At 49.2% G+C, this 15,131-nt stretch overlaps 1 protein-coding gene across 1 annotated transcript in view; it reads left to right on the top strand.

The window, feature by feature from the left end:
- LOC308353667 (contactin-associated protein-like 3) overlaps positions 1-15,131 on the top strand; it is a gene marked incomplete at its 3' end in the record, with an annotated part of 131,814 nt that overhangs the window by 89,187 nt on the left and 27,496 nt on the right. The window contains exons 11-13 of the mRNA XM_080820646.1: positions 5,178-5,378; positions 8,554-8,710; positions 14,470-14,597. Coding sequence (XP_080676772.1) covers positions 5,178-5,378; positions 8,554-8,710; positions 14,470-14,597 — 486 coding nt within the window. The remainder of the gene's footprint in view (positions 1-5,177; positions 5,379-8,553; positions 8,711-14,469; positions 14,598-15,131) is intronic.

Genomic DNA, 15,131 nt, shown 5'->3' with positions numbered 1-15,131 from the left:
CATAACTAGGAATTTGGAAGAAGTAGATTCCAGTCTTCATGGATGACTTTGAGGGGTTCAGGATTTCAGAGGGAGAGGTCACTGCGGGAGTGGTGCAGACAGTGAGAGAGCCAGAATCAGAAGTGGAGCCTGAGGACGGGACGCACCCGCTGCAGGATACAGCTTGGACGGATGAAGAGTTGCTGCTGACGAATGAGCAGAGAAAGTGGTTTCTGGAGGTGGGATCTATTCCCGGTGAAGGTGGTTGAAAGAACAAAGTGTTTAGAATATTGCAAAGTGTTTAGAATATTGCATCAACTAATTGCATTAGTTGACAGTTTGGAAGAAATTCTACTGCAGGTAAACACGACCCAATGGCATCCCACGCTATAGAGACGTCACTCAGGAGAGGAGGAGTCAGTCGTGCTGCAGACGTCACCACTGTCTTGTTTTCAGAAGTGGCCACGGCTGCCCTGACCTTCGGCACTGCCACCCTGATCAGTCAGCAGTGCCAACAGCAAGGCAAGGCTCTCCACAGCTCGCGGAGAGCGTCGACAATGGCTGGCATTCGTTCAGCAAGAGGCATTCTTGATCGAGGTATGTACGTTTGTTAGACATCATGTCATCGCACACTTCATACTGACTCCAGGAGGGCGGAGAGGTGAGCTGTACATGCAGTGGAAACCGAAACGTTCTTCTGACTCGCTGTCTTGCGGTATACGTGTTATTCAGGTGGTCTGGACCGGGGCCTGCGTATCTCTGGGGTATCTCTGGTGCCTGTGGATAGGGACACTTGCTGGGAATTTGTAAAAAATAAAATAAAATAAAACACAATAAAAAGTCTCTGCGTGTGGGTTGGAGAGTCTCCTTCATGAACACATGCACAGCCGCCGCGGAATATATTTTTCTCTGCTTGGGAAGAGTTGTGATTCCGTTGTTCTCTGCTTTGCCCTTGAAAACTGAGACAGACAGTAAGCATGGCATCATCATGTCACCTGTGGCAAGTTTTGCTCGAAAATAGCATCTCTTCCAGAACATTCTATAATGTTGAAATGTTAGAATTTGTAAGGAAAAAAAAAGAGAGAGAAAATCTGCTCTTTGATGATGGTCACACACCACGACCCTGCATCTCTTTTCTATGGGCTTTTGCCCGGAAGGAACCCTTCCTGCGCCCACGGAGGGGACGTCATTCTGGCTGATCTCCTGCAGCTTCTAAAGGGAGTTCCCAAAGCAGGCGCGCCCAGCATGCGTGGGGACACACGACTTCCGGACCAGGTCCTGTCCCTGCTCCCAAGGGAGTGGAAAGATGCGTGTTTTGGGAAAGTTCGTCCTCCCGCTCTCATCAGCACGGCCCTGCCTGTGGATGGACGGGAAGATGGTCTCGACAAGCAGTGAGAGCCCAGCCCTCAGATGGCGGCTCGGCCAGCATCGTGCCTGGTTAACGGCCTTTGAAGATGGCCAGAACCATGGTTTTCGTCTTTTGACGTCACCTGGTTCGGTCTCCCCATTTACCAAATGTGGCATCGAAGGCTTAGAGAATTTTTTGATGAGTCCAAGAGCACCAGTTAGGGCCCGTGTTCTCCCACTGACCGTGACACAGTGCTCCGTCCGTGTCTAATTTTGTAAGTGTCCACACAAGGTTCTCTCCGAGGAAACTGCTCTGCTCTCTTGCTGTGCGATGGGCTGAAACCAGGGGGAGACCCTAATGACATTCCACGGTACTGACACATGGGAGGTTCCAGGGCCGGGGCCCTGTGTCCCTCCACGTTAAACAGCAGGTGTCCACACGAATGACTGAGCAGACACATAAGGCTACACTTAGTGTGACCTGTTAAGTGACAAGATGACCCTCTGAAACCCCAGGAGAAGAAGGCCGTGAGGTAGCTACACTTCTTGGAGTATCTAGTTGTGTCTCAGAGCATTGTCTTGTGTGGAAAATATTAAAGTGAATCATGCAAAGCTCAAGGCCTCCAAACTGTGACAAGAACGGCTGCCCTTGTAGGGGCCCTAATGCAAGTATTGATCCGGAGGGACCCAAAGGGGTGGGGCTGAGACGGGGCGGCCTCTGGGCCTCTCCCAGGACCCAGGGGCTGCCTGCTGCAAGGAGCCGTCCCTCTCCTCGGTGAAATACAAGCGTCCAATCCTCCTGGGCTCTGGCACATGGACAACACGGCAAGGCCAGTGCCTCCTGGGTCTAGGGCAGGGGCGGATCAGAGCCGCCGATTGTCTTCCTCTGGCCCCCACTGGACGTTCACAGCAGCTGCTGGGCCCTCCCAGCCCTGCGTGCGCATAGGTGCCCATCAGAGCCCGTGATCTGGTTCTATTTTCCCGGGAGTGTTTTCCTTTGCAATCCGGGATAAGACCCAGGGGCATGAGGCACTCTGGAAAGGTCACGGGCCTCAGCGCTCTTTGAGAACTTGAGCACCTCAGAAAGCCTGGTGGCCACACTGCGTGGTGCCGTGGCCCCGTCTCCTGGAGTTGGGTGAGTGGGTGCTCCCGGGCTCCCTTCCCTGTTCTGTGCAGCGGGAGGATTGGGCCGTGAGGCAGACGGGAGCCACCCGCTGTGGCGTTTCCCTCCAGATCGTGACGGGAGCCGCCCGCTGTGGCGTTTCCCTCCGGGTCGTGGTGCTGCCGAGTCCTGAGAAGGGTTGGGGCTGTCCCGCCCAGAACACAGGGTTCACGTCATCTTGTGACTCCAGGGACGCCTGATGGTCTCCCCGTCCCTCTGCCGTCCTGCGTCACTGTGAGTGCCCGTCCTCCACGGGTTCTCCTCCTGCACGTGGAGGGCAACGGGTCCCGTCGCCTTGCGTGTCGCCTGCCTCCTCTTCTTTGAGCTCGAGCACCCGCTTCCCATCAGGAGAGATGCGGGCAGCTGGCTTCCCTTCCGAAGACGTGGTGTTGGACCCAGCTTGGACTTCATTTCAGGCATCTGTCAGAAAGGGGATTCTTGCCTTCCCGTTCCTGGAGATCAATGTCCATCTCGTGAGGGACAGACCGACCCCCTAGGCAGGCATCGGGGTTTTTGCGATCAAGTCTTTTTTCTTCTTTTCCCTTGGGGAGATGAAAATGAGCACAGCAGACCCACCGCGGGGCCACATTTCCCCGACCGTGGAAAATACACATCCGTTTCCTTTTTCCCATTCAACCACCTGCTTCTCCTTAAAAGATGCCTTGTATAGTTCAGAGATACAATCCACAGTGTACCAAGTGTTGCAGGTTGCCAAGTGGATATAATTTGGCAAAATAAAAAGAGAAACTAGGGGTATCATAGGATATGGTGAGTCAGGGTTATTTTTTTATATCCTGCTTATCAAACCAAAGCATCACATTAATGTAGGATGGTTTGCCCAAGCGAATGGTGGGCCAGGAGCCCCGGTTAGCCTCCCTGCTCGTGGGCAGATGAGAGGCTCCACTGAGCTGGAGAACGTGATGTGATGGGGCCTCATTCAACAGTTCAAAAGTCCTGCTTGAAATTTTCCCCATGACAGTTAATTTCCTCCAATCTCGTTTGTGCTCAGTATATGGTGCGTAACAACCAAGTGTCTTTCCATCACGCTGGTCCCTTCAGTTCCCTGGTCTGTCTCCTTGTCCTCGAGAGCTTCCGTCACGCTGCCTCTCCAGGGTGCCTTCCCACTACAGTCGGAAACCTATGAAAATCCCACGTTGTGCCACATTGAGGAAACATAACAAGCCCTTGCTGGGGCCTTACAAGTGATATTTCTAGAAAGGACAAGCATTGACATTTCTCTTTTTTTCAAAAGGAAGCTTTGAGATTATGTTCACACTTTTCCTTCTCTCCACTCAAGAAAGAGTTCTCTGATTACACTGTAACATGCACGACCATGAGTCCATCACACGGCCACCAGCCTGCGGGAGCCCCTCAGGCACAGCGTTTCTCTTTGTGCCATAAACCATGGACATAAATGACCCTCCGGCATTAGAACCCATGAATCCCCGAGCCCAGCCCCTGGCTTCTCCTTCGGTACTCTCACCCCCTTCGTCTGGTGGAAGAAACCCTGACCGTGAATGTGAGTAGGTAATTGCAAAAAATAACACCAGGTCCATTTAAGAAATTTTCCAGGAAAATGTTGAAATATAAAATGTCTGGTGAAAACATGATTAAAGGGGGGGAGAAAAACCTGTGGGATTCAAGTTGCTATAGGAACACTCAGAGCCCCTTAAATGAATTTGATTTTTTAACCTTGATTAACCTTAAAAAATCGATTTGATTTTTTAATCTTGTTTAGGTCTTAGCCATTAAAAGTAATAAGAACAAACCTCACGTGACTGTTTCCAGCCCCTATAATTTGGAAATATGTCGACCGATCATGTCTGTACCAGATGTGTGTTCCAGAGGACGTTTTATGTGATCTGATGTTATAAGTGAAGTTGGGTTAGGACAACATGAAGCCAGCCTTTTGGCCCCTGAACCATGGCCCTTTTACACTGTGGGAGGACTAGATTTGGGGGGAAGGTAGAAGAAAGGGAGATCTTTCTCTTCGGTTTGAAACACCGTGGAGGGCTTATCCATTGTTTCAAAATCTCTTAAAACTATGGGTGATCAGTGGAGCAGAAACAGGTCAGGATTCGCCAGCAGCCATGAGTGAGTCGTGCTCCTGGCAGGAATGGGTCTATCAGCGACTCCAGCGGGCGCTCGTTTGGGGCTGGGCACTGAGTGAGATGCTGATACACGATCAGTCCATTTTTGTCAAAAATACTGACTTCCTATCGTTTTGCATGATCATGTGAGCTGCTCATTCCCCCCGTGTGTCTCTCATGCATTTCTTTGATTACCAGAGGAAAAAATGCTGAGTCCAGTGGAGAGTAATATGTGTATTAACATAAGGGCACATATACACACAGTGAAAACTTAGCTTCTTCTTACAGTAATGGAAAGGCATAAATTAAGGGACAAAACGTTTTACTTATAACTTTGAGTATTATAACACAGAATTTTAAGAATTGGCCCCCTGACGATGTTGGCTGCATTCAGGGTAAGACGAATTCCAATAAAGAGGGTCCCCGTTCCTAACAGTTTAACCGTGTCCCTTATGCTGACTCCAACGCCAAAGAGACCTGATAGCTACAAACAATAAAACCCTAATTCAGATAAAAGAGGCTTCCGACTCTCACATTATGTTTAACTGCTCCAACCTAGTCACAGTCGCTGTCTCCCTCCCAACCCTGTTTCTGCCCAGAGGACACCACCTGGACCTCGGTACAGCACAATGGCTCCCAGCTGGCCAAGGTCAAAAGCTCGAATGGAGGAAGCCCCCAGCCCGTGTTTTTCAAGTACGCAGCCAGCCCGGACCAGCTCCAAGCCATCACGGACGGCGCGGACGACTGCCGGCAGGAGCTGGTCGTGCACTGCAAGAAGTCGAGGCTTTCAGCTGGCCGCGGTGAGTCGTGGGAGTCCCTCGCCATCGCGGGCTGCCGTGCCCGCCAGTGGCAGGGGCCTGACCCAGGTGCCCATGTCGCGATCGGGACGTTACAGAGATGCTTCCTCGGAGCAAAGAGCGGGGTCCGTATGTGTGGCTCCTCGCTCAAAGCGGAGAGCGAGCTGGGAAGTCTCTTCCCAGACTCAAGTGGGCGACGGATCGACGAAAGCCTCCTCACGAGGTCATCGGAACGCTCAGGGCTCAGCCACCATGAAGGGCGGCCACGCCTCCGAAATGTTTGGTCTTAGACAGATGGGGGACAGCATGCGGGGCTCAGTTATCTGGAGGCGATTATCCTGAGAGATTCTTCATCACGGGCTGAGTGTGATTAGTCTCTCGGTCATCATTAATAGGGAGCCGTGTCGGTGTCACACCGCTCCTCTCACACAGCACCCCGGCTAGTGGCTTTTCATAGCACTTCTATTCTTGAAAATTATATTTTTGGTTTCATATGTTCTTCCTTTGAAATGCCTCATTTTGTCAGAACGGTAGTCAGGGTCCTCTGAGCTCAGGGTCCGAGCCTGCCGCTCAGCAGCCCGGGGGTTCCTCTCCCCAAGACTTTTGTGCTCAGACACTGACCTCGCCGGGACCGAACTGCACAATGTCGATGAAACGCGTGAAGCAAACGCTGTTCCTTGGCCTCGGTCCAGCGTGTGGAAGGTGTGGTTAGTCCTGGGGGCTTTGTGCTCCTTGCGACTGGGTTCCTGCCAAACAGATGAGCCAGCTAAACTGGCTTGCTCCCAGGATGAAGGAAGCAGCCCCCGTGGGAGGAACTCAGGGCGGGTTGGGCTGCTGGAGCAGGGAAAGAGGCGAAGCAGAGCGGTGTAGACGCCAGCCGCTAGCAGGGCCGGCAAGCAAACCCCCTTGAATCTGGGAGCAAACTCATGCGTGCTGGCGTGTGGTCTGTGCCACAGCCTGGACACGCGGCCCAGGTCAGTAAAGAATCCCCACACGGAGGGCGGGCCTCTCCCTACCTGATTCGCAAGTGATTCCTCGGCTGTGCTCCCTCCCACAGCGGTAAATAACGCAGCCACGGCCGCCACCAAACCGAGGCTTTAACTGGGGTTGGGGTGGAGACGGAACGAGGGACTTGTTGACTACGCAGGCTGGAGGCTGCCCTTCCGTGGGCTGCTGCTGGAGAACTCGCACAAACCTCGTTCAGACGGGCGCAGTCCAGGCGAGGCCTAAACACTGTCACCTGACACTTAAAAGGGTTGCACTGCTTCACGATGTGTCATCCACGGACACGAATGGGCGCAAGGAGCCTTCCCCGAGCCCGCAGTGGAAGGTTATATGGTGGGAAACCACCCTAGGCAGCTGCTGGGAGCTTAAGAGTGTCATGGAGCGGACTGGGAACGGGAATGTCAGTCAGAATCGAGTTTTCCCCCCAAGAATTCCCCTGTGTTCAAATCCTCAGTTGTTACCAGCTCACCGGGGTTTATCGTGAGAGGAGAGAAGGCGGGGGCCTGGCTCCTGTGGTTTTCCGGGAGGGCTGCTGGGGAGCCGTGGGCCTCAGCTCTTGTTAGGGTCCCGCGGCCTTTGCCTGCAGCGGCTGGTAGGTCTCTATGCTGCAGGTGTCGGGGGCTGCGGTTCTGGGGGGCCTAAGAGGGAGCTCAAGGGCGGCAAGTGCTGACTCCAGGAGACTGTTCGGTCTCCGTGCCGTGGGCGTGAAGGTCCCTGAGGATGGCCCTTGTGGCCGGAGCGGAGCACAGCCAGCCAGGGGCTCAGGTGCCGGAGGTGGGGGGAGCCCTGTTCCCTTCCCTTCAGCCTCTTCTTCCTCTTTGCGCTGTTCTTAATGATCCTTCTGCACGTTCTCTGGGCTGCTCCAGGAAAGCTTGAATGGAACCCAAAGCATTCTGTACCTTGAACAACACTGGCTGGTTCTTGCTTGATAGAGGAAATGAGAGATTCGGGTGTGAGCAAACATCCGTGGGCAACGATGTCTTTGCTCCTCCGTCTGTGGAAGGGATGTTGAATAATCCCGTGTTTAAAATGGTGTTTTAAAAAGTGTCTGTTGAGTGGAAAAGATCTTCCACCCCCTACAGATGAGTTTTCAACACACTGAGGGGAAAAAACAAACGTTGCCGACATTGATTCCTTGGCGCACATCTCACCCAGCGGGCCTGCGGTGGGCGGTCATGAGTGCGGCCCGTGTGCGCCCGCTGGGAGGCTGTGGGCAGCAGGTGAAGGCTCGTCGCACAGGGGGCCATAACGAGCGGTGGTGGCTGTAAGTTAGGGAGAAGGTGGGACGTGTTCCGGGTTCCCGGTGGGGGCCGGGTGGGGACAACCTGAGGGTCTGAGGGAGGGAGCACGCTGAAACGGACAGGCGTCTTCGCAGGCGGCTGATGGAGGTCACTTCCGTTTCTCCTGCTCTGACTCTCTCTGTGTATGAGGCACTGCTCCCCTCCACCCTCCCGAGGGCCCTCCTTCCCTGTCACCCTCACCCTGCACGTCTGTCCTGGGGCCTCAGCAGAGGACACAGCCCAGCAGAGCTGAGGGGGCCTCTGGCCCTGTTGGAGCATTTGAGCGTTGAGCTAGACTGGCCTCAGTGGTCCAGAGCCCAGGATCCGCCTCGGGCACGAGGGAGGCTTGTCAGGCCGTGTCTGTGGTTTCCAGACACAAAGCCAACGTGTCAGTACAAGAAGCTCGTTCCTCCAGCAGACTCGGAAGACATGATGGGAGAGTACTGGTGTTTTCGTCCAACAGATAAGAAATCCATATTTTGTCCCGTATTACATCTTCCAATGGCATTTTAGGCTCTCGAACAGCTTTTGGATGCAGTGTACAAATTACTCTGGTTTTCATTCATTCCTTTTTTTAAAAATGACAGTTCTTTCAATGTTTTGTCCAAATAAATGATGTCATTGGAGTCCTCAAGAGAAATGTGTAGATTTCATGCCTGAATGAGTTAGGGACGACTTGCTCATTTTCTAATAAAAGTAAAACATATGGTGAGAACGTACATCTAGACGTGGAAATGTTTCTTAAACCTTTGGAAGTCCTCCTTGAAAGGACCCTGCTGTGGAGTTAACCTCTGCTCATCTGTGTTTTAGACAGAGGGGAGTAAAGGACTATGCTGGGGAGGCAGGCAGTGGGGGGCAAAGTAGGTGTCACCTTTCTCATACTTGTCTTTCAGATGGAACCCCCGTGAGCTGGTGGGTTGGAAGAACCAATGAAACACACACTTACTGGGGAGGTTCTCTGCCTGGTGCTCAAAAGTGTGCTTGTGGATTACAGGGGAACTGCCTTGATTCTCAACGTCACTGCAACTGTGACGCTGCCCGGGATGAATGGTGATTTCCATATAATTTCCCTGTGCGAACTGTAATTTCGTGTTGCTTAAACTGTGTAAGTTAGGCAGACAAGACAGTTGTATAAAGAGAACAGATTAAAGTATTCCCCAGCCAGTTCGAGGTGTAAGCTTTGATGTGTACAGTGTAATTAGTCTGAGGATGGAGGCGTTAAGGTAGCTATTTCTGTTTACCTGTGAGTAACTAATCATGTCCATTTTATTTTTTTCCTAATAAGACAAGATAGGAATACCAGATTAATGTTTCCCATTCACTGAAAGTACCATTATCAGAGTTCCTACGGTTAAGTTTAACCTGATAGATACGATGACGGCCCCGTGGCCGGCCCTGGCAAGCTTGATCACCTCCCTCGCTGCCAGCTGCATTTTTAAATGGCCTCATAGGGGAAATCAAACAGGGTCTAGGGTGCATAAAAGGGGATTATGGGACACAAACCTTGCCCTGTTGCTGGAGGTCTCAGAAGGCTTCTAAACCCAGAGAGAAGGTGGAAAGGGACCGACCTTCCAGCTAACCCCCCAGGTAGCAAGAAAACACACGTCCACAGACCTGCCCTCACACAGATCCGGAGTTCAAATTTACATGGTCCTTGGATTAAGTTAGTGTGGCCACAGGTCAGCAGTACCGATGGCTCATCGTGGAAGTCTGTGACATTCTTGCTAGAGGCCTGCCCTCTCCGAGGATTCCCACAGATAAAAATGCCACCAAACATGAGCTCACAATCAGGGCTATGCAGCCCCAGGGGACAGAAGTGGGAGGCGGAAGAAACCGTGGAGTAAACGGATGCCTAAAAATCCCAGATCACGCATACCTTAAGAACATCAGATAAAATAAACGCGTGAGCTGTTGGAAAAACAAGGTCTGGGACTGATTGAGAAAGCAACCAGGTACTATTGACAAAGGTGATCGCGACTTACAAAAGAACTGAGTGAAGGTTTAGAAACGAAAATATTCTCACTGAAATTTAAGACTTGTCAGATCAGATACTGGACATGTGGGATCAGAACACTGGTGAAACGGAAAATGCGTGTAGATGAGTGGCAGGGACTCTAGCCCAGAGAGACAGGCGTGGGAGGAAGGAAAGCGGGGACAGGGAGGGGAGAACTAGGGTCGGAGTCAAGTTTCAACAGGGGAGACTGGCGATAATTAAGGGCCAAAATAGCCAAGAAGTGGCCAGACTTGAAAAAATACTAGGATACCAGGCAGGATAAATAAGAGTAAATCCACCTGTAGAAGCATCATGCCGAAATCAAGGAAGATTAAAGAAAATGTGAAAGGGAGCGGAGGTGACCAGAAGGTGTCAAAGCAAGGACTGTCGGAGCCAGACAAGACCCCCTCTGTGGACCCAGCAAAGCCTGCAGGCGCCGGCACTCCCCTCGCCGTGTAGCATTAAGTACCGTAACTGTGCGGTTCCAAGTGTGTCCCCAGCCAAGATACAGGGACACCCAGAAAGACAGACAGACACAGAAGAAATACACCACCAGCTGACTCCAGAAGACGAAGTTTCAAGAATGGTTTTTAAAATGAAAGTGGGTGATCTGGTAAGGAGAGTCCCGGACGCTAGAAGAAACATCGAGGAAAGAAATGTGTAAACTCAGAGGGTAACAGAAACACAAGAGGCAAATACGAGACACCAGTCATGTGTCAGGCATGTACCCTACGGAAACAGGAGGGAGCGGTTCTGTCCAGGAAACAAAATGACTGTGATCGACAGAGGACTGCAGCCAGGGTTAGAAATAAGAACATGATTGAACTTAGAAACTTGTTCTGTGGAAGTTCGTCGGCACTAAACGGCTCATAGCGCATTAAGATTTCAAGTGTAAGGACTGAAGGATAGAAACGGTGTAAAACTCAAGTCCAAAGAGGGAAGGAAGGAAAAACGGGATTTTAAGAACAGTCAATTCAAAAGAAGGTAGGAAATAAAAGTTACAAAGGAAGAGGAAACAACGAGCAACAAAATAACCTAATATGAGTAATGAGGCACAATAAATGTGACAAAAATAGCCATTTAAATGAAGATAGGTCATTTTGAATTAAAAATAAGTACATCTTGTTTGTACACCTAGAAATGTTGAAAGAAAAATCCTAAAACAACTTACCAAGCAAATGTGCAAAGAAGTAATTTAAGTTTAAAAGCCTTTTTTTTTTATAAGATTTTATGTATTTGATAGGAAGAAAGGGTGCCTATGCCCATAAGTGGGGGGAAGGGCAGAGGGAGAGGCAGACTCCCTGCTGAGTGGAGAGCCCAGCGACTTGGGGCTCATCAGAGGACCCTGAAATCATGCATGACCTGAGCCAAAGTCAGATGTTTAACCATCTGAGCCACCCAGGGGCCCCAAAATTTTGATATCTTAATATAGAACGATTAGTATCACCATATCATGATGCTTTTTCATTTCACCAAAAAACCCCTAATAATCTTAAACTCCTATGTTTCTAACAAAAATGACTCAAAATGTATATAGAAAATAAATGCCTGAACTGAAAGAAGGAATATACAAATCAACCATTGTAAGGAGAGGTTTAGACATACATCTGTTAGCAACTGGTAAATCATGCGGATGACAATTATTAAGGATATGGAATATTTTTATATGAAATCAACGGCTTGATTTGGTAGGCCCTGAAAATTACAGAATATATAATTTTCTCAAGCGCACATGGCACATTTTTGCAAAATGATTTTCTTAATGTTTCATAAAGCAAAACCCCCAAAATTTTACAGTAGTTGTTATGGTACAGACAATTTCTCTGATTACAGGACACCGAGGTTAGAAATGAAAAGCAGATGGACGAAAGTATAGGCGGCATTTCAAAGCCACAAATGATTAGAAACAAGGAAATGAAGATGACATTTTTCATAGGAAATATGGTTGCCTACAGGAAAACCCAAGAGGATAGACAGAAATATTATTGAAATTGATGAGAATTTAGTAGGGCTACCCGCTGAATCTTAGAATAACTGAATTCCTACAAAGAGCTTGTTACTGTAAGAAAATATCATGAAAACTACTTGCAAAATCAGCATGAAGACTGTAGACCCTGGAATAAAGATAACAGAAATATGCAGAACTTTTATGTTTTATTATGAGATTATGAGAAGATGTATCTAAATGGAGCTATCACATGACTGCCATGAGTGGGAAAAATCAGTATTTTCTTGATCCACTTGGGACGGCGAGGCACTGGGAAGATGTGCGTGGGAAAGCAGTGGTCAATGGCGGTCCTGAAGGTGGGAGCAAGGACAGGAGACTGGCCCTCCAGGACCTGGAGTGTCAGGGGACCGCAGGCTCTGAACCGAGCACATTTGCCGACGGGATGAGCGAAGGGAACAGCACAGCCCGAGAGCGAGCCCGGGAGCTTTCAAAACAGGGAGCTCTGGGCGGCGATGGTTCCGTGGTCCCCAGTCTCGCTTTCTCCGGACCAATTAGGAAACGTGAAAGCCGACCCGGTGTTTGTTCCCTGCGGCCTTTCCCAGAACGCAGGGGTCGCGGTGGCTGTGTTGCACCTGCGAAAAAGTGTTCTGCGAAACAGCCAGCGGAAGAAGTGTCCCTGGAGCGCTGGGAACTGAAGACCGAGAGGAAGGGGCCTTGGCAGTCCCGTCACTGCGGGTGCGAAACCTGTCGTGAGCATCGTCATGCCCAGAGAGCAACACTCCCAACCTTCGGGGAAAAGAGAGAAACATGGGGAGGCAAGAAAAAACCTGAGATAGAACTATCTCGGCGATTTCAAATGAGTCTGGGGACCCTGGCAGTGAATCTCGTCCTACATGAAGCGTGGACATGTGGGAATGACCTGTGCTGAGAGAGAATTCTCAGTTCTGAGTTGTTTAAAATTTCCTCAGGTTCAGGAATCTATTTTGCAAGCAACAGAATGAAAAAAGAACTTACTATGATATCTGCCTTAACACACACAATTACCCATTATGATTTTCCTTAGGTTTTTTTTGCAGGGCTCTCTGTGCTTTGTCATTGCTAAAAACAATTAAAGTGTAGCTTCTCACTACATTATACATGTAGCTTTTAAATGGTTCTTTAAAATTCAGTTACTCAATGAATAACTAATGCCCTTGCATGTTCCCTCTAGATGCTCTACCAAAATAGCAATGACAGGAATGAAAATGCTTATTTGTAACATTTCCTGATACTTAACACCAGGAATGAATTTTGCTGTGTTAGCCCCACGTTTATAACAAGGGTTTTTTCAGACTGACTCCCCCTGCAATCCATGCCACCCTCTGGCTTGTGACCGACCGCCTGTCCCGGTCCCAACAAAGCCAGGTGTTCCGTGTTTGGGACGACCTGCCTGTGTGCTTCCAAGCACAGAAATCGCAGGGCCTTACCCAGATAAAGCCCTGGGGTTTTGTTCCATCTGATTTTTGGAAGCCTTCTGATTCCAAAAAAATCGTTTCAGAACCTTCAAGATATTAGTCCAAATTTTTGATATCTCGCCAATTTGCTCCAGCAGTCCCTTTGTTACATTTTTAAAGCAAAATAAAAATGCTAATAATTTGAAACTTCCTACCTCGAAAGAATATTTTTGATGCCTCAACAGAATTGGAATGATTAACTATTAAGTGATGCAGGGCCTTTTTGAAGCAAAGCGATTGGGCTGAACCATTTGAAATTGCTGGTTGTTTTGACTTGCAAAAACGTCAGTTTCCGAGGCTTCCGTTTGTGTACATCGGAGCGAGTGGGGCTTTCTAACCGTCCGAAACTGAAACTTCCTAGGCTCTACACAGATGCAGGGCACCTGAAGGATACATTAGACAAACTATTTTCTGTTCTAAACCCAAAGCACATACGTAATTGAAGCAGGACGTAAGAACATGAGCAGCTCACAGGTGCGGAAGAATCTCCTTTCTTCGCCCAGAGGGGTGGCTGGTGGCACAGCTTCCTCCCAGGACCCCGGCTCGAGTCTGGTGTTTGTTACATTGGAACCATAGATATTCAGTCCTAAATATTCACTTACATGATTTTATTGTATTACAATTATATTTTCGCAATTGTTTATAATATCCACTAGATTCCTTGGGGACACTGATGGTGCTTTTTATGCCCACGCCCCTGACACGCAGGACCTGGCAAGGAGTCGCTGTGCACCAAATGTGGCCGAATGAACGGATAGTGACAGTCACGACGAGCACTTCCCACGCACTACCCCATGTATTAATTTTAAGAGCACATTGTGTCATACCTTCAGTTTGGTTTGAATCAACCTCCTCCTTCTTTCTTTCTTTCTTTTTTAATGGATGGCAACAATACATAAGGAAATGCTTAGTAACCACGATAGGAATTTTAGAAAATTGAGTTAAAAAAGAAAAATCTGGGAATTGAAAACCTAAATCTATTCAGTTGGGTGGTTTGGTTTTGTTTTTTTTAATGAAGCCAGGCAGATCTTGCATGTGTAAGTTTTGCATTTAAATCTCACAAGGCAGCTAGATGGGAAAGGGCACCAAACTGCTTCATTGCAGGGAAATACAATGTCGTGCTCGCAGTGACGGTGATGACGTCAGCCCTGCCCGCTGTTATCTCTGTGGTCATGCAGAGGAACAAGGATCTCTGATCCTCAGAGACCTTATTAAGTAGGTTACTGTGTCAGAGTTCAGATGAGCCCTTTGATTTCCTTATTGTTACGTATTTGCAAATTTAGCTTATCACGTCTTGTGCTACAGTAATAGACTATTTGCTCCTTCTCTGGATGTCGTTCAGAATAACGCTAAGGTGGTCGTATTTGTTTTGTAGGACCCGCGACACAGTAGTCCTTTCCCATAAGGAGCACCTGCCAGTCACTCAGGTTGCGATGAGAGACACGGGCCGACCACAGTCAGAAGCGGCTTATGCGCTGGGGCCTCTGCTCTGCTCGGGGGACAGTAAGTAGAGGCAAGAGGAACTGTTTTGACCCCTGGACATGCACGTCAGTGTCTTAGGAGACAGGTAGCTGCCTGAGTCCGTGAAAACACTGTCGATGCTAATACTCTGCACCTCATTAGGAATGTGTTAACACAAAAGAAGTGTACATAGGCATTGTGCTTGAGAGAAAAATGAGGAATATGTATTATCTTCGGAGTGTGTGTCCTCTGTGTAGTATTTGAGTCGGTCTAGTGCTGTGAAGGTTGGTGGGATGATCTGAAACACTGATCACCCAGTCAGCAAGATCTAGTGATTTAATAATTAATTAATTGGAGTAAGTAAGTATTGGCTGAGCGCTGAGATGCCTAAAACTGGTAAGATACTGAGAAACGAGGTGACGGAAGCCATCACGTGCCTGTTCGTCGTCACCCCTGACAGTTTGCGAACCTCAGTGGTCCTAACTGTCCTCACCCCTCCCACGGCATGTGGATTTCTCCGAAGACTTCCCTCTCCCAAACTAACTGAAATAAAGTGGATCCACTCTACCTTTAATT

The sequence above is a fragment of the Martes martes genome, assembly GCF_963455335.1.
Source record: "Martes martes genome assembly, chromosome: 12".
NCBI classification, from domain to species: Eukaryota; Metazoa; Chordata; class Mammalia; order Carnivora; family Mustelidae; genus Martes; species Martes martes.
This window is presented reverse-complemented; position numbering and strand designations above follow the sequence as displayed.